This window comes from Brassica napus, chromosome A3, assembly GCF_020379485.1.
Source record: "Brassica napus cultivar Da-Ae chromosome A3, Da-Ae, whole genome shotgun sequence".
Taxonomy (NCBI): Eukaryota; Viridiplantae; Streptophyta; class Magnoliopsida; order Brassicales; family Brassicaceae; genus Brassica; species Brassica napus.
In genome coordinates this window covers 11,672,624-11,692,579 of record NC_063436.1, presented here as the reverse complement: position 1 = coordinate 11,692,579, position 19,956 = coordinate 11,672,624, and the positions used below count along the sequence as shown (strand labels likewise).

The 19,956-nt window shown below is 35.3% G+C and overlaps 5 protein-coding genes across 7 annotated transcripts; 4 read left to right on the top strand and 1 right to left on the bottom strand.

The window, feature by feature from the left end:
- Positions 1-3,748: 3,748 nt before the first annotated feature.
- On the bottom strand, positions 3,749-4,703 carry LOC106438356 (glutathione S-transferase U5). Its single transcript, XM_013879483.2, has 2 exons — positions 4,318-4,703; positions 3,749-4,240 (listed from the first exon to the last, which is right to left on the bottom strand). The coding sequence occupies exons 1-2, from the start codon at positions 4,633-4,635 to the stop codon at positions 3,884-3,886; spliced, it is 675 nt and encodes a 224-aa protein (XP_013734937.2). The 5' UTR covers positions 4,636-4,703; the 3' UTR covers positions 3,749-3,883.
- Positions 4,704-7,486: 2,783 nt separating this feature from the next.
- LOC106443685 (cell division control protein 6 homolog) lies at positions 7,487-11,292 on the top strand. Its single transcript, XM_013885228.3, has 16 exons — positions 7,487-7,886; positions 8,015-8,108; positions 8,176-8,396; positions 8,502-8,576; positions 8,647-8,756; positions 8,847-8,953; positions 9,058-9,117; positions 9,222-9,295; positions 9,609-9,659; positions 9,758-9,807; positions 9,953-10,034; positions 10,139-10,228; positions 10,506-10,568; positions 10,678-10,773; positions 10,910-10,999; positions 11,117-11,292. The coding sequence occupies exons 1-16, from the start codon at positions 7,581-7,583 to the stop codon at positions 11,147-11,149; spliced, it is 1,602 nt and encodes a 533-aa protein (XP_013740682.2). The 5' UTR covers positions 7,487-7,580; the 3' UTR covers positions 11,150-11,292.
- A 191-nt stretch (positions 11,293-11,483) lies between these two features.
- Positions 11,484-14,484, top strand: LOC106438357 (anthranilate synthase alpha subunit 2, chloroplastic-like). Of its 3 annotated transcripts, none has more exons than XM_013879486.3 (11): positions 11,484-11,843; positions 11,921-12,114; positions 12,193-12,382; positions 12,449-12,600; positions 12,681-12,796; positions 12,881-13,127; positions 13,205-13,261; positions 13,330-13,482; positions 13,566-13,646; positions 13,734-13,820; positions 13,888-14,484. In XM_013879486.3, exons 1-11 carry the CDS (start codon positions 11,606-11,608, stop codon positions 14,254-14,256), a joined length of 1,884 nt encoding a protein of 627 aa, XP_013734940.2. In that variant the 5' UTR covers positions 11,484-11,605; the 3' UTR covers positions 14,257-14,484. The 3 variants fall into 3 exon arrangements, with proteins under 3 accessions (XP_013734940.2, XP_048631843.1, XP_048631842.1); XM_048775886.1 differs by having other exon boundaries at positions 11,918-12,114; XM_048775885.1 differs by having other exon boundaries at positions 11,915-12,114.
- Positions 14,485-15,036: 552 nt separating this feature from the next.
- On the top strand, positions 15,037-15,833 carry LOC106438359 (pleckstrin homology domain-containing protein 1-like). Its single transcript, XM_013879488.3, has one exon. It carries the CDS (start codon positions 15,189-15,191, stop codon positions 15,624-15,626), a length of 438 nt encoding a protein of 145 aa, XP_013734942.1. The 5' UTR covers positions 15,037-15,188; the 3' UTR covers positions 15,627-15,833.
- A 228-nt stretch (positions 15,834-16,061) lies between these two features.
- On the top strand, positions 16,062-17,963 carry LOC106438358 (UDP-glycosyltransferase 71D1-like). Its single transcript, XM_013879487.3, has 2 exons — positions 16,062-16,310; positions 16,388-17,963. Exon 2 carries the CDS (start codon positions 16,443-16,445, stop codon positions 17,844-17,846), a length of 1,404 nt encoding a protein of 467 aa, XP_013734941.2. The 5' UTR covers positions 16,062-16,310; positions 16,388-16,442; the 3' UTR covers positions 17,847-17,963.
- The last annotated feature ends 1,993 nt before the right edge of the window (positions 17,964-19,956 follow it).

Sequence of the window (19,956 nt, the reverse complement as noted above, 5' to 3'; positions counted from 1 at the left end):
GTTGACCCTAGGCCTGGGACTTATTATCCGGGATCCGATTTGGTTATGCTTTGAAAATAGGATATCCGAGATGTCCAGATCCAAATCCATATAGTATAATATTGGACTTGTCAAAACCAAATTCAGATCCGAGTATCTTAATTTTTAAGTCCAAATATTTGGAACCAAATCTGTATTTTTTTAAAAAATATTAAATTTTTTTAAAAAATATTAATATTTATACATAAATTAGTCTTATAATATTATATTTAATTTTTTCTAATATTATACATATTTAATTATATAAATATTTAATTTATGTATTATTTTTTAGAATTTTAGTATTTTCTAAAAATAATTTTTAGCTTATTTTTACAGATCCGGATTTGGATCCAAATATCTATGGGTATTATACTACATTGAAAGATATTCGAAAACCACAGATCTAAATCCATATATTAAATTTACGGATCCAAATACCCTAAATTTTTATGATATGCGGAGCCGTTGTAGGCCTAGTTGACCCTAATCCAAAAAATTTATAGCACAAACGAGTTTACCCCGAAAAGTCTAATTTTATATTTATAAAGGGGATAAATGTATTAATATAGTTCACGGAGTCAAAGCTTCTACCACCAACCAAACACAATCTCATACAAATTCATGAAAATTTATACCAATCTGAAAAAGTTATGATCAAATTTTATAAATCAATGTACATATATTCCACATAACTTTTAAAATCTATCAATTCTTAAAATTCACTAACTGTATGTAAATTCAATTTCTCAATGACCCTCTAAGCCAAGTCCAATAAATTATACAGCTGAGCTGGCTCTGACTCGAGACTTTCACCCTAGTTAGGCCTGACCCTAGTTGCACGTCTAGATTTTTTACCCGATTTGGATCCTACCAGGAAATCTGAGAACAACGAATAAGTTAGTTGATCTCGATCCTCGTTATGTCTCGGTCAATGCACAAGTACATTGCTTACATATTGATTTGAGAATCAGCAGAAATAATGTTAGCCATAAAATCTATGCAGCTCCATTAAATAATCATCTTGTTTACACCTTACGCATGACAGCACATACTTACAGCTCGTTGAGTCTTTTTTTTTTTCTACTTTTTTGTTGAAGTTCTTTTTTCTTTTTTTTTGGTAAAATGTTAGAATTTTATACCAAATTTTCAATTTTTGACAGCGATTACAAAGATAACGAGTAGCGGAATGCGAAAATTAAACTACAACACAACAAAAACGACATTGACAAGAAACCGTAGCGGGAAAGCTAGATTAGCAACCAGCTAAGCAGCGGATCATGCAAAGACCAAAGCAGGCTGGAAAGGGTCGTGGCCAGAGACAGGAGAGAGTTGCCGCGAGTCGAGAAATAGGCGCCCTCAAACCTAGAAGCTACGGATCCTGCAGCTTATGAAACCCAACCCAACACAGACTACAGACCGGCTCGAAGAATCAAAGCACAGACCTACCAAAAACACCAGACAGATGCACCCCCGACGGCACGAATGTAAGTGACTGTGCGACGATGCCGTCGTTCGAAAAGCAGACCCGAAGAATGCCGTCTTCAGATAATCTTTGTTGAAGTTAACTTTTTTGTTGAAGTTAACGGTGATCTTCAAATGTTCCTAAATCTAATCGAGATTGGGATATGGCAGATAATCTTAAAACGGTAAATCCATAATTCGATTCCTGTTGACCATCAAAAGAAATATAAATATATGTATTTCTGAAGCTCATAGATTAATCGGTTGACTTCGATCGCCGTAGACATCGTGGTCAATTCTAAAACAAAATTTCTATTGCTCCATCAAATATCCATTTTGTCTACACCTTACACATAAACTATGTATGTAATTTGTTCAATTTTTTCTAATACCTTAATTTTCACTTTCATCATTGCACATTATCTTTTTTTCTTTTCCATATACTACTTAATATACAATAATTATTTTATACTTTAAAAAATCAATATCTTATCAATTTATTTTTAGTTCATATTTTCTAGTTTGATTTTATAACTAAATATTAAAATTTAAAAGATAAAAAAATTTAAAAATAATAATTATAAAATTAAATATATATTTAAAGTTGAAATATTATGATATATAAACAAAATCAGATTGAAAATACCTAAAACTAATGATAAAATATTTTTTGTTTGTTTGCGTCTAAATCATATAAAATAATAAAACTAATCTCTATTTGTAGATCATAAAAAATGATATAAATCAATAAAAAATAAATTATTGTGAAATAAATTATTTAAAATAATTAAGGTGAATATAAATCTAATAATATCAACAATCAATTTTTTTTTTGTCATCAGCATAAACAGACTCATACAGACTCTGTGAACCAAACTGGGAGATGTCTATCCATGTGAACGACGAAAGACAGTTGCTTCCTGACACTACGTGCTAGGCTATCCGCCTTTGTATTTTGCGTTCTTGGCACATGGACAATCTCTGATCGGAAAAAACTTTCTTTCAGGACTTTAACATCATCTAAATAACTTGCAAAAGCTGGCCATTCTTCTGGTTCCGAAACCATCTTCACCAATTGAGAACAATCCGTTGCAAATGTAACCTGAAATTGTCGTAAGTTCCTCATACACTCCATTGCCCAAAGTAATGCTTCCATCTCCGCATGTAGAGGAGATAGACTAGCCCTAACATTCCTTGCCCCCATCAATCCCTCAAAACCTTCTAAAGTACTAAACCACCCCTGGCCGGAGAAACCACTATCAACTTTCCAGGAACCATCAGTGTAGCACCATCTTCCTTGGATTAACGGTAATGCCGAACCCTCTGCATGTGGCCCTCCTCTCTGTTCCTTCACTATTTGCGCTTCAGCCCATAGTGTGGACTCTGTTTCTGCTAGTTTAATTGTATCCCTAGGATCCATATCAAGGTTACTAAAAACTTTATTATTCCTTCCTTTCCAGATATACCATAGAATCCATGCACACTGATGATCGTCTAGCTGCGGAGAAACTCTAGTTTTTTTTCAACAATTTTGTTGTTTTTATTGAATATCAACAATCAATAAAAACAACAAAATTGTTGTTGATCCTAGTTTTTTTTTCAACTTGTTGAATAAATTTAACACCAACAATGCACGTTAGTTTTTTTTTTTTCAGCATGTCTATTATAAACATTCAACAGTTTAATTTTATATTTTTGGCTGTAAAATTTAATCTGCAAGTTTAGTTGTTGTAAATTCTTTTGATGTAACTTTGTAAAGTATATTTTTTGTTCCAAAAATAAAGTTCTTGACTTAATTTTTAAAAAAATATTTGGCTGTAGAACTTTTAAAGAAACGAACGCTTTGATTGGATTTGATTGTCTAGAACTTCTATACCTACAATCACCCCCTTAAAGTCAGAGAGCAAAAGCTCTTTTAGTCTTTCAAGTTTCACCTTCCAACAGAGCAGCTAAATACCAACAGTTGTTTAGCTATATACCAAAAGTTGTTTAACTTTGTTGTTTTACCAAAAGTTGTTTAACTTTGTAAAGTATATTTTTTGTTCCAAAAATAAAATTCTTGACTTAAACTTTTTTTAAATATTTTGGCTGTAAAACTTTTAAAGAAACGAACGCTTTGATTGGATTTGATTGTCTAGAACTTCTTCTATACCTACAATCACCCCCTTAAAGTCAGAGAGCAAAAGCTATTTTAGTCTTTCAAGTTTCACCTTCCGACAGAGCAGCTAAATACCAAAAGTTGTTTAGCCAACTTAAATCACTCATATTTGTATAAAATAACTTTGTTTATTAGAAAGAAAAAACAAAGACAAGCTTTTTTGAGAAACACAACAGATAAACAAGGTTCAAACATTACAGTAACTTAAAACATTGAAACACCGAACCAAATATGACTTTTCCTCTAAGCGGATCTGATTCTTTCCCCCATATAATTCATGTGTTCAACATGTTTCTCTCTTGGAGGAATACAGTCTTTCACAGCCTCAACCTTCTCCAAGTTCTTCACCCATCTGCTGTATTCTGGAAACTTCTCCTCTGTAATCACTTTCAACCCAATTCCTTCCCAACCTCTCTCCAAACAAAACGGAATCATACTTCCGGCGACCAAATCCAAAAACCCGACACTCTTACCACCGAAGAAATCTTTTCCGACAAGTTCCTTCTCCAGATTCATAATCAATTCTCTTGTCTGCTCGGCCAAAGCCTCTCTTCCTTTCTCGTCTGCTCTTGCCATTGATACAAAACCCGCAGTGATGATCTACAGTACAGATAAAGATTAAAAACAATTAATAAAAATAAAATAAACAAACAATTAGTAAGAATATATATACGTACCTGTTCATCGACGAGTTTAGCTAAGAATCGAGCCTTGGATCTCTCGTAAGGATCCTGAGGGAGAATGGGATTCTGTTTCCAAGTCTCATCGATGTATTCAAGAATCACTTGAGACTCGAGAATGGTTTTGCCATTGTGGACAAGAACAGGGACCTTCTTGTGGATAGGGTTGAGTGCAAGAAGCAAAGGGCTTTTGTGCTCCAATATTTCTTCAACGTAATCGTACGGTATCCCTTTGAGTTTGAGAGCCATCTCGATCCGACGGCTGAAAGGGCTCGCCCATATTCCCAGAAGCTTCACTTCTTCTTTCTCCGCCATTGCTTAATTTTTTTAACTCCTTTTTATCTGTCTCTTAGAAATGTGTGTGTTGCTGTTAGTGACTTTAAGCCTTATTTATAGCCTTAGGGTTTTGGTTATCTTATGGCCCAAACGACGATGCACGTTGCCGTTTGGAGGCAATAGTGTAAATGCTGAGAAAGATCTAGAAGGGCATCGATGTTGACTTCTGATAAGATTTTGCAGCTCATTTTGGATTTTGTTTCTTTTCTTTTTTGTCAGTTATCCCTACGATAAGATCAAGCTTTTGATTTCATTTATTTTTGTTTGTTTTTATTTTTACTTTATTTAGTTGTTCAAACAAAAAAAGTATTTTACTTTATTTTATTATTATTTGTTACTAATTGGAAAGAATACAATATATTATTTCCGGAATCAGCAAGTGTAAATACTATGACAAAAAGAAAAATGTCAGTGAAGAACACTACTTTTACTTTATTACATATATTTTTGTGGCTTTATAACTTATGGATACTTTTAAAAAAACCATAATCATTTTGTGGCAGAAATTATGTTGTTTTTCTAAAGAGCGAAATGATGTTGTTGAACACTTGAACTGCTGAGTTAAGCAAAAAAAAGAGCACTTAAACTATATGTCAAACAAATCATCAGCCTGCTTTGTCCCCGAATAACTCGCATTTTTTTTATATGACTCAGATTAGTAGAGTGAGTTATCAGATCTGAAGTCGAACTAAACCGATTAACTAGTCGGTGTGATCACTGAGAAAGGCCGTATCTAATAGGTGAGAAGTACATTTGCACCAAAAACTCTGAAAATTAACAAAAATCGATGTACTTTAAGGTCCAAAATATTAAAAACAAAATTTACATGATCCAAATTTTAAATATTACGTAGGGACCAAAGTTTTTTGATATTTTGAGCCGGTAAAACGAGATATTCATAATATGGTCTTTAGAAACAAAAAATATATTCATAATATGGTCATATGTTAGGGAATGGATTTAAAAGATAAATATATAAAAAAAATGATAAATATATTTGGGACATTTATATTAAATATTAAAAGAATGTAATTAGTTGATATACATTATGAAAATATTACATAAAATATCTATTTTATTTAACTGAATATTTATTTTTGGACATAATAATTTCAACCTTATATAGAACATACAAAATTTAAGTAAAGCAAATTATAAAATAAAAAGTAAACGATATTATAAAATAATTATAAATTATTTATGAAAAAAGGAAGGAGCTCATTGTAGAGCAAAGAAAAGCCACATAAACAATTATAAAATTTAAGAATACACTACAAGAAAATAAACAAAAATATTTATGGGAACCAGAAAAGAGAACTTGTTTTAAAGAAATTGTTGAGAGGCTTGTCTCAAATTAATAGAGACAAAACTAATTTTTCAAAATGTTCAAAGCTAAACTATAGCTAATGTAGTTTATGGTATTGCTTTAGTATGGTCCGTATGGAACACGTAACATTAACGTTGGTCCACTTCCCATATTGGCCGGTGAATATTTCTATGGTCACAAGACTCGCACCTCACACTACTTCTCAAGATATTTCATATTATATAATTTGTAAAGAATTATTGTGTCTGAGTTGGTTTTAATCTCTGAACAATTTTTTTGCGTGCCGAAATAAATGTTCACATGAGCTCTGCATCACGGGCGGCGTAAACTGAGGCAAACTCTATTCAATTTGGTTGAAGATGCGGCAAGGCAAACGATGAAGCTTCTAATGTTGATTTGATCAAATCATACATCAATTAAATGAAAACAAACGATCGATCATCTACTAAAACCTAAATCAAATCGAAGATGCCACTGCCACATACATTTATTAGATAAGGTTTCTAAAACAAATTCACACACCTCAGTTCAATATCTGATCATACATTTTTTAATAAACATAGCACAAGATTTTCCAACCCAAGATATTTTTAATAAGTAGTTTGTCCGGAATCAAGATCAAATATCATATGAAATCCAAAAATTTCATAAATTAAATCAATTCAAATAATATTAAGTTTCACCTGTAACCAAAAGATTACATATATATATATTTAATTGGAAACTCAGCGCTCAAAACATTACTATACATACTAAACATCTACTTGTATTGCAAAAAGACACAACTTTACATCAGTTTAGCATAAGCTCAACCAGTTTGAGTGGACATCTAATGATTACCTACAAAACAAACAAAGTAATGAGTAACTAACTATTTACCACAATTGAAATATCTAATTTTTTGGAAGTTAAAATATTTTTTTTTAATGCTTCTTTCACTATCGACCAAATTGTAGTAAAATGTTTTGTTTTGATAATTTTCTTTTCTATTTTTAACTATTATATGTTTAGAAACTATAATATAAAACCATTAGTTCGACATCACGACTATCTAAAATTCATAATATGAAAATAAATAAATAATAGTAATTTTTTATTATCACAGGAAAAAACAAACATCAAACATTTTAACCGAACAAATCAAATAAATATTGTTTTAAAATGATAGTTATATTTTAGGAGATTAAAAACTAAAAAACAGCTTAAAACCGAACTGATATCCAGATTAAACGGATTAATGTCTTCTTATTAAAAAATAACAAAACTAATAATCACGTGCAAGGTGCGGATTATTACTTACTATCCTGATGTTGATGTTGATGTTGAAAAAAGAATCGATGGTAAATTGGTATTTTACGTAATGGAAATAATGTAGTTAAATAGATGGGCCCTTAATGGACTCAATTATTCCAAACGTTATATAGCCCAATAAAATTGCCGCGAAGGCGATGGTTCAAAAACGGCAACCGAATAAAATCGAGCGGCGAAACTGTCTGCATGTAGCGTTTTCCCGCTACTCCCATTTTCCCTCTGTTTTTTTTTTTCCTTTTTTCATTATTATTTTCTGCCATTTCCTCTTAATAAACCAGCATCGACCATGAGATTGGTTCTCCACTTGGATTCGATCTCAATCTCAATCTCAATCTCGACCTCTCTCTTTTTTTTCTCTACGATGCCTACCATCGCCGGACCCAGTTCGTCTCCTCACAAGCACATCGTCGCCGCCAGATCGGAGAATACCGGAGTTTCTGAAGTCAACACACCTCGGAAACGCAAGCTGAGATCAGATTCCGCCGCCGAGGTTGCATCGACGGCGATCGTAACGGAGAGTTCGTTTGCTACGCCGATGAAATGGAAATCTCCTCGACGATGTGCTGTTTCAAGCCCCAAAGCACTTAAGAAGGTAATCCAGTGAGCTCCTAGTTCATATCCATTAGATCTGCGTCTAGAGATTAGGATTTGCTTAAATGTGAAAAAAGATCGATTCAATTGCTGCTTTGTTTGCATCATCCGACCGATTGATTTTTGCAGGAAGATTCTAAAGGCAAGCTGGAAAGTCCAGTGATGTCAGCCGTGAAGGATCGATTTGATTGTTTAGATGTTAAATCAAAGTGGAATCCTAGAGGTATACATCTGATTCTCAAGTGACTCTAATTAGTATCAGTTAGTTGATGTCCAATTTTAATGCACAGATGATGATCAAATGAGGGCTGTGAAGGAGGCATTGCATGTGTCTAAGGCACCATCAACTGTTGTTTGCCGCGAGGATGAGCAAAGACGTGTTTTAGAGTTTGTTAAAGGTTGTATGGAGCAGAAGAAGGCTGGGAGTTTGTATATATGTGGCTGTCCTGGTACTGGGAAGTCATTGTCGATGGAGAAAATAAGACAACAAGCTGACGACTGGGCACAACAGGTAATCATTCTTGTGTTGTGTGTGTCTTCAGGACTTGGTGATAGTATTAGTGTGAATCTATCAATAGAAAAGACTGATATTCATTTCATTCATGGGTTCTTTCAGGAAGGCTTGCCTTGTCTGGAGACTGTGTCTGTTAATTGCACATCGCTGACAAAGACAACAGATATCTTCTCCAAGGTACGACCTCACTCAATTTGGTTTCATTTCGATATAGTTGTTTATTGAGGTCTTTTTGTTTTTTTTTCAGATACTTGGTGAGAGTGAGACCGGGAAGAAAGTTAATGGCTCTTCTTCACCTCTACAGCAACTTCAGGTTTTGTTTTCTCAAAAGCAGCAATCATCCAGCACAAAGATGATGTAGGTTCCTTGTTTGGTTTCACTGTGATTTGATGACCTGCTAAGATTTTAAATTAGTAATGCTGTTTCTCATTCAAATTTTATATGCAGGCTGATCATTGCTGATGAGATGGATTACTTGATAACAAGAGATCGAGGTGTCCTTCATGAACTTTTTATGCTCACAACTTTGCCATTTTCAAGATGTATACTTATAGGTACCGTTCTTTGCGATCATAGTTATAGTTTAAAGTTCATCTTATGTGCCAGTTTCCTCTGCTCATACCAAATTGTAAGTTTATATATCGTTTTCGTTCTCCAGGTGTAGCAAATGCAATAGACCTTGCAGATCGTTTCCTTCCTAAATTGAAGTCTCTTAATTGTAAGTATTTCTCCATCATTGTTTACAGTTGGAACATTCTTTAGCTTTGATAAAGAGCAACAACTGAGGTTAGTCCTTGAACATATTTTTTCCAATTATTGCAGGCAAACCTTTGGTTGTCACTTTCCGTGCCTATTCTATGGAGCAGATCCTAAGGATACTACAAGAGAGGCTTGTGGTAAGTCTGCCTCTTATTTGTAGTATATGATGCTTCTACAGAGAGAGAAACGCCTGATTAAGTGACTAGTAATTCTAGTGAAAATATTATGCAAGGAATTTAGGATAAATCTATGGCCAATGTAAGGTTTCTGCTTCAAAACAGTTGGTATTCAAAAAACTATCAGGAAAAATATGAATAGCAGATTCAGAAACTTGTAAATAAGAAAATTTTGACCAATTTAAAAACCTAAGAACTAGGATAAATGGTTAATATCTAAACTCGTACTAAATACCATTTTTCGTAAATTCTTAATTTTCACCTCTTATTACAGGAACTTCCATATGTTGCATTTCAATCAAAAGCCTTGGAGCTTTGTGCAAGAGTAAGAATACATATGCCAATTTTCTTTCCCAGTCTAGTCAACCTCCCTTTTCCTTATGACATTGTATATTGATGTTCAATATTGTTTTGTTGTGTCAGAAAGTATCAGCTGCATCAGGAGACATGAGAAAGGCTCTATCTGTCTGCAGGTGAATACTCTATTGAAATTTTTGTCTTTGAAGTTGCATAAGATGAATGAGATAGAACTATCCTTTATATATTTTAATTTACTCTTCATATCAGCACACTGAAGTTGACAATCCCTGTTTTTTTTCATATTGAAATGATATACAGGAGTGCCTTAGAAATCTTAGAAACAGAAGTTAAAGGATCAACAGATCAAGAACCACAAAGTCCAGTTACAGAGGATCAAGTGGTTAGTATTTTCACTATCTACTTAATTCACAACTGACAATGTAAGTAAGGATTCAAAGAACCTGTGATCATAAATCATAATTGTTATCATCAAAAACTATACAGGTCAAGATGGATCATATGGTAGCTGCATTGTCCAAGACATTTAAATCTCCAGTAGTTGACACCATTCAGTCTCTCCCTCAACACCAGCAAGTAAGTTATAGATCAACACTTGGTGTCTTAAGTAAACCGATAGGAATAGGATAATACTTACAACATCTTTGTGCAAATCTTTAGTTTTGTTTTACGGTGTGATCTAACAGAAGTATAGATAATATATGTTGAACAGATATACTAATAATAAGTTTTCGGGAACAAACACTAAGTCACAAATAAACTTAAGACCCATGCTGATGTTTATTTGGTTATGACTAAGTGACCTATTAGCTAGTGGACTGTAATCATATTTGCTTCAACTGAAAACTTGCAGATCATAGTCTGTTCTGCTGCAAAAGCATTTAGAGGAAGCAAAAAGGACAGAAGCATTGCAGAGGTAATAATATTTTATTGAATGAAGAATACATAAACACATATAACTAAAATCTTAAACGACAATTGTACATAACGTTTCTATCTCTGTTTTTGACAACACTTGGATGCAGTTAAATAAGTTATACACGGAAATATGTAAATCTTCAATGATCACTCCAGCTGGAATAACAGAGTTCACTAATATGTGTACAGTGCTGAACGACCAGGTACATAACTTGGATCTATGTAGAATTTTTTTCAAGTTTATAGTTAGAATAGACTCTCATGTTGTGTGTTTGGTTTTTTTATATAATCAAAAGATAAAACAGAACCTTGAAAGAGTCTTATATTAAATTGGAACAGGGGATATTAAAACTGAGTAATGCTCGGGACGATAAGCTAAAGAGAGTGAGCCTAAGAGTAGACGAAGCAGACATCACATTTGCTCTTAAGGTATACATACATACAACCCTTCTGTATTGTTTCAAAATAGTTACATTACATGTCCTTTTTTCCACTAATTGCTGTTTTCTAACTCTTTATTTATTTTTTGTTTTAATTGCACAACAGGAAATTCGATTCTTCCGCAACTGTCTTCTGTGATAAAGTGGTTTCTTCAATTGTTCTATAGCATACAAAAGAAGACTAAAAACTCAATACGAACTCACAGAAATTGTTATGTAAAAGGAACACAAACAAAATGTACTTTCTATTTATTTAATTACATTTTACTAATTAGAGCCAAATTTACAATTTTATCATGTATTGGATTCGTGTGACAAAAAAAAATCATGTATTGATTCCACTTGTTATACATCACTGCGAAACACAAAAATTAATTTTTGTTTCGGCTAAAGACAAATTGAATTTTTCAAAATGAACTCAAATCATCAATCAAATAAATCCCCTAGTTTCTGCTCATTATGACGTCATTTTTTGGAATTTTCTTGGAAAGCTTAGGGAAAACTGGTTTATTAAATTTAATTGCGTCTGATACGAAATCACTCATCAGCTCTCTATAGTTTAAACTCATTGGAGAAGATAATTGAATCAAAGGAGATGTCTGCCGTTTCAATCTCCTCCGTCAAATCTAACCTTTCCGCCGTTAAGGCCGTAGCCGTTACACACCATCGACCGCCACCTTCCTTCCGGTGTCCGTCGTCGCTGGCCTCCCTCTCAAGTACTACTACTACTTCTCTACACTGCAATGATGTATCATCTATCTCCAGATCAAAACTCCTCCCACCCTCGCGTCTTCATCCTATCAAATCCTCTCCTTCACCAACCCCATCTCTAGGTACAGTACACACTATTAAAACTCTCCCCCACCATTTGAATATATTCTCATCGAGTTTTCAACTTCTCCAGCAGCAGATTCATCAGCAAACCAGCTGGCAAAGTTCAAGGAAGCAGCGGAGAAAGGAAACTTAGTTCCTCTATACCGATGCGTGTTCTCGGATCATCTCACACCTATACTCGCGTACCGTTGTTTGGTTAAAGAAGACGACAGAGACGCTCCCAGCTTCTTGTTTGAGTCCGTGGAGCCTGGTCTTCAAGCTTCCAACATCGTTAGCCTTTTTTTTTTTTTTTTGAGTTTTTCCTTTTTCTTTTGAAAATTTAAGATTTTGAGATATCATCTCTCTTAGGGGAGGTATAGTGTAGTTGGAGCTCAACCCACGATTGAGATTGTAGCCAAGGGGAATGTTGTCACTGTCATGGACCATGGAGCTGGTCGTAGGACGGTGGAGGAAGTGGATGATCCGATGGTGGTTCCTCAGAAGATCATGGAGGAATGGGAACCTCAACGGATTGATGAACTGCCTGAAGCTTTCTGCGGTAAGAGGAAGGAATCTATAACTTCGTAGTTAGGATTATTTATCTGATGAAGGGTTTTCTCCTTAGGTGGTTGGGTTGGATACTTCTCGTATGACACTGTGCGTTATGTTGAGAAGAAGAAGCTTCCTTTTTCTAATGCTCCTGAGGATGATAGGAGTCTTCCTGATGTTCATTTGGGTCTTTATGATGATGTGATTGTCTTTGATCATGTCGAGAAGGTACACTCTTGTTACATCTTGCTATTTTATCATGAGCTTATCTACACACATAGTTGATTCATTGTGATACTATCCCACAGAAAGCGTATGTGATCCATTGGGTGCGGATAGATAAGGATCGTTCTGTTGAAGATAATTATAATGATGGAATGTATCAGTTGGAATCTCTAGTCTCTAGAATTCAAGACCAGAAACCGTGAGTGGATCAGTCTAATACCAGTCTTATGGATTGGATTATAGTTTTCTCTTTGCTAACTGTAGATGTTTCTTTTGATTGCAGCCCCAAGATGCCGACTGGTTTCATAAAACTACGCACTGAGCAATTCGGTCCTAAGCTGGAGAAATCTACTATGACCAGTGAGGCATACAAGGAGGCAGTGTTGGAAGCCAAAGAACACATCTTGGCTGGAGACATCTTTCAGATAGTTCTTAGTCAGAGGTTTGAAAGGAGGACATTTGCGGACCCGTTTGAGATATATAGAGCTCTTAGGATTGTTAATCCAAGCCCTTACATGGCTTATTTACAGGTATGCATGCATACACATTGAGTCCTTGTTTCCTTACATAGATTGATATCACTAATCTGTGGATTTTAATTTTACAGGCTAGAGGATGTATATTAGTTGCTTCAAGTCCAGAAATATTGTTACGCTCGAAAAATGTAAGTGTTAGCTCAGTATCTCCTTTGTTTACAAGTAAAATGAATGGCTCAATGTGTGTCCGCTTCAGAGGAAGATTACAAATCGCCCCCTTGCTGGAACTGTAAGACGAGGAAAGACACCCAAAGAAGATCTAATGCTGGAGAAAGAGCTCTTGAGCGATGAAAAACAGTGCGCAGAGCATATCATGCTTGTTGATTTGGGAAGGAACGATGTCGGCAAGGTTAATAACCTTTTCTTTCCGTAAACCAAATAGCAGTTTTTGAGATGTAATCTATAACTTGTTGGAGTTGGTTGTGAACTCAGGTTTCAAAGCCCGGTTCTGTGGAGGTTGAGAAGCTCATGAATATAGAACGTTATTCACATGTAATGCACATAAGCTCCACGGTATGTTTGCCTTTACTGCAATTCTTAAAAAGCAAACAAACTATAGTTTCTGCTTTGTCTCTCAACAACATATCTCCTTTGTTGCAGGTAAAAGGCGAATTACTCGATGATCTAACAAGCTGGGACGCTCTTAGAGCTGCACTTCCCGTTGGAACAGTCAGTGGAGCCCCAAAGGTAAAACCATAAACTCATTTTTACACATTCACCATACTAAAAGAAAAAAGAAACTCACTTGATACAGGTAAAAGCAATGGAGCTAATTGATAAACTAGAAGTAACGAGACGCGGTCCTTACAGTGGAGGCTTTGGAGGCATTTCGTTTAATGGAGACATGGACATTGCCTTGGCTCTCAGAACAATGGTCTTCCCAACAAATACACGATACGACACATTGTACTCCTACAAGCATCCTCAGAGACGTCGAGAGTGGATTGCTCATATTCAGGCTGGAGCTGGAGTGGTGGCAGACAGTAACCCTGAGGATGAACAGAGGGAGTGTGAGAACAAAGCAGCGGCTTTAGCAAGAGCCATTGATCTTGCTGAGTCTTCTTTTCTTGAGACACCTGAGGTTACTAGGCCCCGCCCCCGCATCAACAACGTTTTAGAATAAGCATGGATTTTGCTTTTGCCAGTATTATCACACTCGAGCTGTTTGATTCGTGAGATTTTTCATTTTTGTGTAAGAATTGTTGGACTAGTGTCCTCAGTCTGTTCTGTCGGGCAAATAGTTTTATACTCTTGTCGCCACCGGGATAAAAACAAAAACTCGATATCCTCCGAATACATTTTATATACTTTGCTGAACAGTAAATCAAAATGAAACTCTTAGTTAAGAAAATAAAATCTTATTCCTATCTAATTTATATTAACTACTAATGGTTTATGTGAACTTTTAGCCGTCTTTAGAAAATTAATGAAAAATATTGTTAAGAGATGCATATTATTTTGAAAATTGTATTTGATGAATGAAATTGGTAAGAATCAACAAAAAATCAAAATTTTGAATAGCAACAGATTTTGAATTAAATTTTAAAAATCACCAAACCAATACAGAAAATTTTAAAATATTACAATATATCAATCAGTAACATAAGCTTGTTAATAATTTAAAAATAGATAAACCAATAAGAGTAAATTTCATATTTTATAAATCACTAAACAAGTTACAATAAATTTTTAAAAATGTTAAAATTTATAAACCAATAACGTAAGTTCTTTTAAGAATAGTAGTAAATTTAAAATTTAAATAAATTTAAAGACTTTTTATGCTCTCGTCACATATATATTTATTTATATTTAATGTAAAAAAAAATTAGTGCGGAAATCAGCAAAAGTCCAACTTCCACTAAACAAATTAAAATTTCCAACAGTTATTGCGTGTCCCCATCATACGCAGAGAGGCAGGCAGCATGAGCAGGGTCGAATTATTGAAAGAGTAGCCAATACGCTGCGTTTTCATAGAATCAATTGATAGAAAAGAAAACAAATAATAAAAGATCGATAGAAACAGTTGAGATTTTAGGAGAGAGAGAGAGGGAGAGGATGGAGAATCTCTGGCGAATCGCTACAGGCCAGGACCCGAACCGGCAAGATTACGAAGGAATCGAGTTCTGGTCCAACCCGGAGCGATCAGGCTGGCTCACAAAGCAAGGCGATTACATCAAGACCTGGCGACGACGCTGGTTCGTGCTCAAGCGAGGGAAGCTCCTGTGGTTCAAGGATCAATCCTCCGCCTTAACCCGCGGATCCATCCCGCGTGGGGTGATCTCGGTGGGAGACTGTCTGACCGTGAAAGGAGCTGAGGACGTGGTGAACAAGCCTTTCGCCTTCGAGATTTCGAGCGGGAACATCACCATGTTCTTCATCGCTGATAACGAGAAGGAGAAGGAGGAGTGGATCAACTCTATTGGAAGGTCGATTGTGCAGCACTCGAGATCGGTTACTGATTCTGAAGTCCTTGATTATGATCAAAGGCGGTGACTTTTCTTTTTTAGCTTCTATGCTCTATGTTTGATTCCGTTATTGTACCGTGTATGTATGTATGCCTCTCTCAAGTTGTTGATCAGACCTCTCTATCTCTTGTGTTATGGTTTTTTTTGTTCTGTATCTGATTCTATTCAGCGAGTTCTTCTTTTATCTTTGCCACTCAACAAGTTGTTAAGAGCTATGTGATTGATTTATTTTGTTTTTGTTGACTTAATAAGTCTTAAGGCTGTGTGCAGTTACCGAAGAATGATTTGGTCTGTATCATCTGTGATTAGAACGAAGAAAGAGAGATGCAAGAAAGTAGCTTTGTTCTATCTGATTCACTGTCTTCCCATGGGAACAAGTTTTGTCTTTTCAGCTTCTATTTTTTTGCTTTATACTGATCTATTCAACAAGTTACTGAACCTATGTGATTGATGTGCTTTTGTTTTTGTTGACTCTAACAAGTTAGATCAGTAGATAAAGCTTCCCAGAACAATAACATGCTCCCAAGAGTTTCTTTCTCCTAACTTTGATGTATCATCTGTGAAGAGATGTAGGCATGAGTATCTTGTGGATGGAAAGAAAGTAGCTTTCCTTTTGGTTGTGGATCCCACTCTCTTGATGTCGTCGGCCATTATTTTAACTTTTTAAGTTAATCTTCTCTCTTGAAACAACCAAGGGCCAGCTCAACATTAGGTAGACCGAACGCATCAGTAATCATCATCACGTCTGATTATCACAAAAGTCAATGTAACTAATTTTCTCTTCTACAGTTTGTAGATTTATGCTCTTGTCAACACAAGAACAAAAGCTTATCTGTTGTTAGAGATGGGGAATACAGAGCTCATCTTCATCCCAACACCGACTGTTGGTCATCTTGTTCCTTTCCTTGAGTTCGCTAGGCGTCTCATTGACCAGGATGATGGGATCCGTGTCACCGTCATCCTGTTGAAGCTACAAGGTCAGTCTCATCTGGATACCTATGTTAAGTCAATTGGCTCGTCTCAGCCCTTTGTTAGATTCATTGATGTCCCTGAGTTAGTAGAGAAACCATCATTTGGTAGTTTTCAGTCTGTGGAAGCCTTTGTGTACGATTTCATCGAGAGAAACATCCCTCTTGTGAGAGATATAGTCATGGGTATCTTATCTTCTCCTGGAGTCTCGGTGAAAGGGATAGTTGCTGATTTCTTCTGTCTCCCCATGATTGACATTACAAAAGATGTAAATCTTCCTTTTTATGTCTTCTTGACTTCAAACTCCGGGTTCCTAGCTATGATGCAGTATCTAGCAGACCGACATAGTAAAGACACATCGGTTTTTGTAAGAGATTCTGGAGAAATGTTGTCGATTCCTGGGTTTGTAAACCCTGTTCCAGCCAACGTTCTACCGTCAGCTCTGTTTATTGAAGATGGTTATGATGCTTATGTTAAACTGGCGATTTTGTTTAGCAAGGCCAAGGGGATCCTAGTGAATAGCTCCTTTGATCTTGAGCCTATCTCTCTGAACCATTTTCTTAATGAACAGGACTACCCTTCTGTTTATGCCGTTGGCCCCATATTTAACCCCAAGGCCCAGCCTCATCCAGAACAGGACATGGCCCGTCGTGACGAGTTGATGAAATGGCTTGGTGATCAGCCAGAGGGGTCAGTTGTGTTTCTTTGTTTTGGGAGTATGGGCAGGCTAAGAGGTGATCAAGTGAAGGAGATAGCACGTGGACTTGAGCTTTGTCAGTGCAGATTCCTCTGGTCACTCCGCACTGAAGAGGTGGCAAATGAAGATCCTTTGCCCGAGGGATTCCTTGACCGTGTCAGGGGACGAGGAGTGATATGTGGTTGGTCTCCTCAGGTGGAAATACTATCCCACAAGGCAGTGGGAAGTTTTGTTTCTCACTGTGGATGGAACTCAATAGTAGAGAGTTTATGGTTTGGTGTGCCAATTGTGACGTGGCCCATGTATGCAGAGCAACAGCTCAATGCGTTTATGATGGTGAAGGAGCTGAAGCTCGCGGTGGAGATGAAGCTTGATTACAGGGTACTTGTTGATGAGCTTGTAAGTGCAAACGAGATAGAGAGAGCGATTCGGTGTGTGATGATGAACAAGGATGATAATTTGGTGACGAAGAGAGTGATAGATGTCTCTCAGATGGTGCGGAAAGCTACCTTGAATGGTGGTGGATCTTCGTATACGGCTACTGCCAAATTTATACAGGACGTGACAGGAATCAAGCCTTAGCCTTTTTCTTTGTCCAGAAGACACAACTGCAACCATTTCTTTCGTGCATTTTCTTTCCCGAATTCTATAAAGATGTGTATTCTTTCGTGAACTGAATATATATATTTTTTTAAATCTTTTGATGTTGTGCTTAAATGTATATTAAGTTACGGGCTACTCTTACGAATTAGCAAGCTAATAGCAATGATGCGAAACAACAATTTAATAACACTATTTTAAATGGCTAATTAATGGCAATGATACATAACTTTTCTTTAATGGAAGACTTTTATTTTTCAGAGCACATAACTTTTCTTTGAAGACTTTTATTTTTCAGATTAATGTTTGCTCCCAATACTATATTTCTTTGTTGTTCTCTTCGGCATTGTCTATGTCATGTGTTATATAACGTATGTTGTCTAGTGTTGTGTGTACTTTAGGTTATCCATGAGTAGTCACATGTAACAACTAATGTCCTTTAAAATAATATCAAGTGTAGCAAGTTAGATCAATATCAAACATCGAAACAAAACCCACCGTACAAAGTAAGCTGGACGAGTGTGTTACTCGTGAAGAGCTGAGATTCTATACTCTGCGTAGATACGATTTTCAAGTGAAGTTCCAAGAAGCCGCTCTCAAGGACGGTGCGAATCCAACTGTCCACTCAAGAATTTTCATGTTTACAGCTCAGAGAGAATGATTTTACGATTGAGTGAGAGTTGCTTAGGAGATCAAGTGTTGTGTCCACAAAATCAGAGAAGCCTTCAGGGTTCCCAATCTCGTCACTGAAATCAAGGGTGTCTACAAGAGAAAGCAGGTTCCTCCACCTTTTGGACAGAACCGACGTGGAGGCAGCAAGTCTTGTCGGAAGAAACGACAGGATTTTGCCGAGAACCTCATCTGGCATACTGCTGATTAAATCTCTAGAACGCATAGAGACCTTTTAAGTAGACATAAGATTAGGGTTGGTTTTTGACTGAAGAGGGAAGATCGACGAAGACGAAGCGGCTTGATTTGGTTATGACTTATGAGGAAATTGAGGAGGGATTTCGAGTTTGAAAGAGCCATAACGCAGCGTTTTATTAAGAGAAAAAGACTAGGATAACACCAAACCAATTTTTTGTTCCCAAAGTAGCACTCAAGGCTCAAAGTCATAAAAATATGTTTCATTAAAGAGGTAAATATACACTTATACTCCTTGGGTTAATTAATCCAAACCTTAGGGTTTAGAGTTGGGGGTGGGGTTTTGGAATTAGGGTTTAAAATTTTATAAAAAATAAATACTAAAATAAAAAATAAAAATTTTAAAAACAGTTTCAAAAAGTATTTTTAAATTATAAAAAGAAAATTTGAAAAAAAAATAAAAAAAAAATTCAAAAAATAAATTCAAAAAAAAATAATAAAAATTTTGAATCTGAAAACATATAATCTGAAACTATAAATTTTTTTTTTTTAATATATTTTATTTATTTTTATTTTATTTATTTATATTTATTTTTGTTTATTTATTTAATTTTAAATCAAGAGTATTAGGGATATTTTATCCTTTAATGAATGTCATTTTTGTGACTTTCTCCTTGTAGTGCTATTTTTGAGACATAAACTTCAAAATGTGCTATTATTGACAATTGCCCTTTTATTAATTTGACGTGGCATTAAATTTTCCAGTCATTTTCTACATCATCAAATTTCTTTACAAAATAGAATAATTAAGCGTGATTATTTAAAAAAATTAACAAAGGGCCAACTATTAACCAATGTAGGTTTTTTTGTTGTTGTTGCTAAGACGCCAAGCTTGTTTAGAAGTTTAAGAAAGTTCATTTAAGTAAGAATTCATTGCAAAATTTGTGGTTTCTTTCCATCATTCTATTTTGTTTATCAATATCAATTAGGATTTGAAAACTTACCTTATAAGTTATATAAGTTCAAAAGTCAAAACCCTCAATCCTAACCCGTAAATATAGCAAACGGATAAAGTGGGTAGGTTTGATCCATGAGTTTTACTTCGCATTGACATCTTTAATTATAGTGTTTATCTTGTTACTGGTTATAGACTTATAGGCAAGTAGAAAATGATTTGAAGATGAACAAAGAAAAACGATAGTGTTTTTTTAGCGGCGAACAAAGAGCA

Coding starts and splice junctions, on each gene's coding strand:
- LOC106443685 (XM_013885228.3), top strand. CDS start 7,581: ATGAGATTGGTTCTCCACTTGGATTCGATCTCAATCTCAATCTCAATC. Junction 8,577..8,646: donor CAACAGATATCTTCTCCAAG/GTACGACCTCAC, acceptor TTTTTTTTTCAG/ATACTTGGTGAGAGTGAGAC. Junction 8,757..8,846: donor TCATCCAGCACAAAGATGAT/GTAGGTTCCTTG, acceptor TTTTATATGCAG/GCTGATCATTGCTGATGAGA.
- LOC106438357 (XM_048775885.1), top strand. CDS start 11,606: ATGTCTGCCGTTTCAATCTCCTCCGTCAAATCTAACCTTTCCGCCGTT. Junction 11,844..11,914: donor TTCACCAACCCCATCTCTAG/GTACAGTACACA, acceptor CAACTTCTCCAG/CAGCAGATTCATCAGCAAAC. Junction 13,483..13,565: donor GAAGGAACGATGTCGGCAAG/GTTAATAACCTT, acceptor TTGTGAACTCAG/GTTTCAAAGCCCGGTTCTGT.
- LOC106438356 (XM_013879483.2), bottom strand. CDS start 4,635: ATGGCGGAGAAAGAAGAAGTGAAGCTTCTGGGAATATGGGCGAGCCCT. Junction 4,241..4,317: donor CTAAACTCGTCGATGAACAG/GTACGTATATAT, acceptor TCTGTACTGTAG/ATCATCACTGCGGGTTTTGT.
- LOC106438359 (XM_013879488.3), top strand. CDS start 15,189: ATGGAGAATCTCTGGCGAATCGCTACAGGCCAGGACCCGAACCGGCAA.
- LOC106438358 (XM_013879487.3), top strand. CDS start 16,443: ATGGGGAATACAGAGCTCATCTTCATCCCAACACCGACTGTTGGTCAT.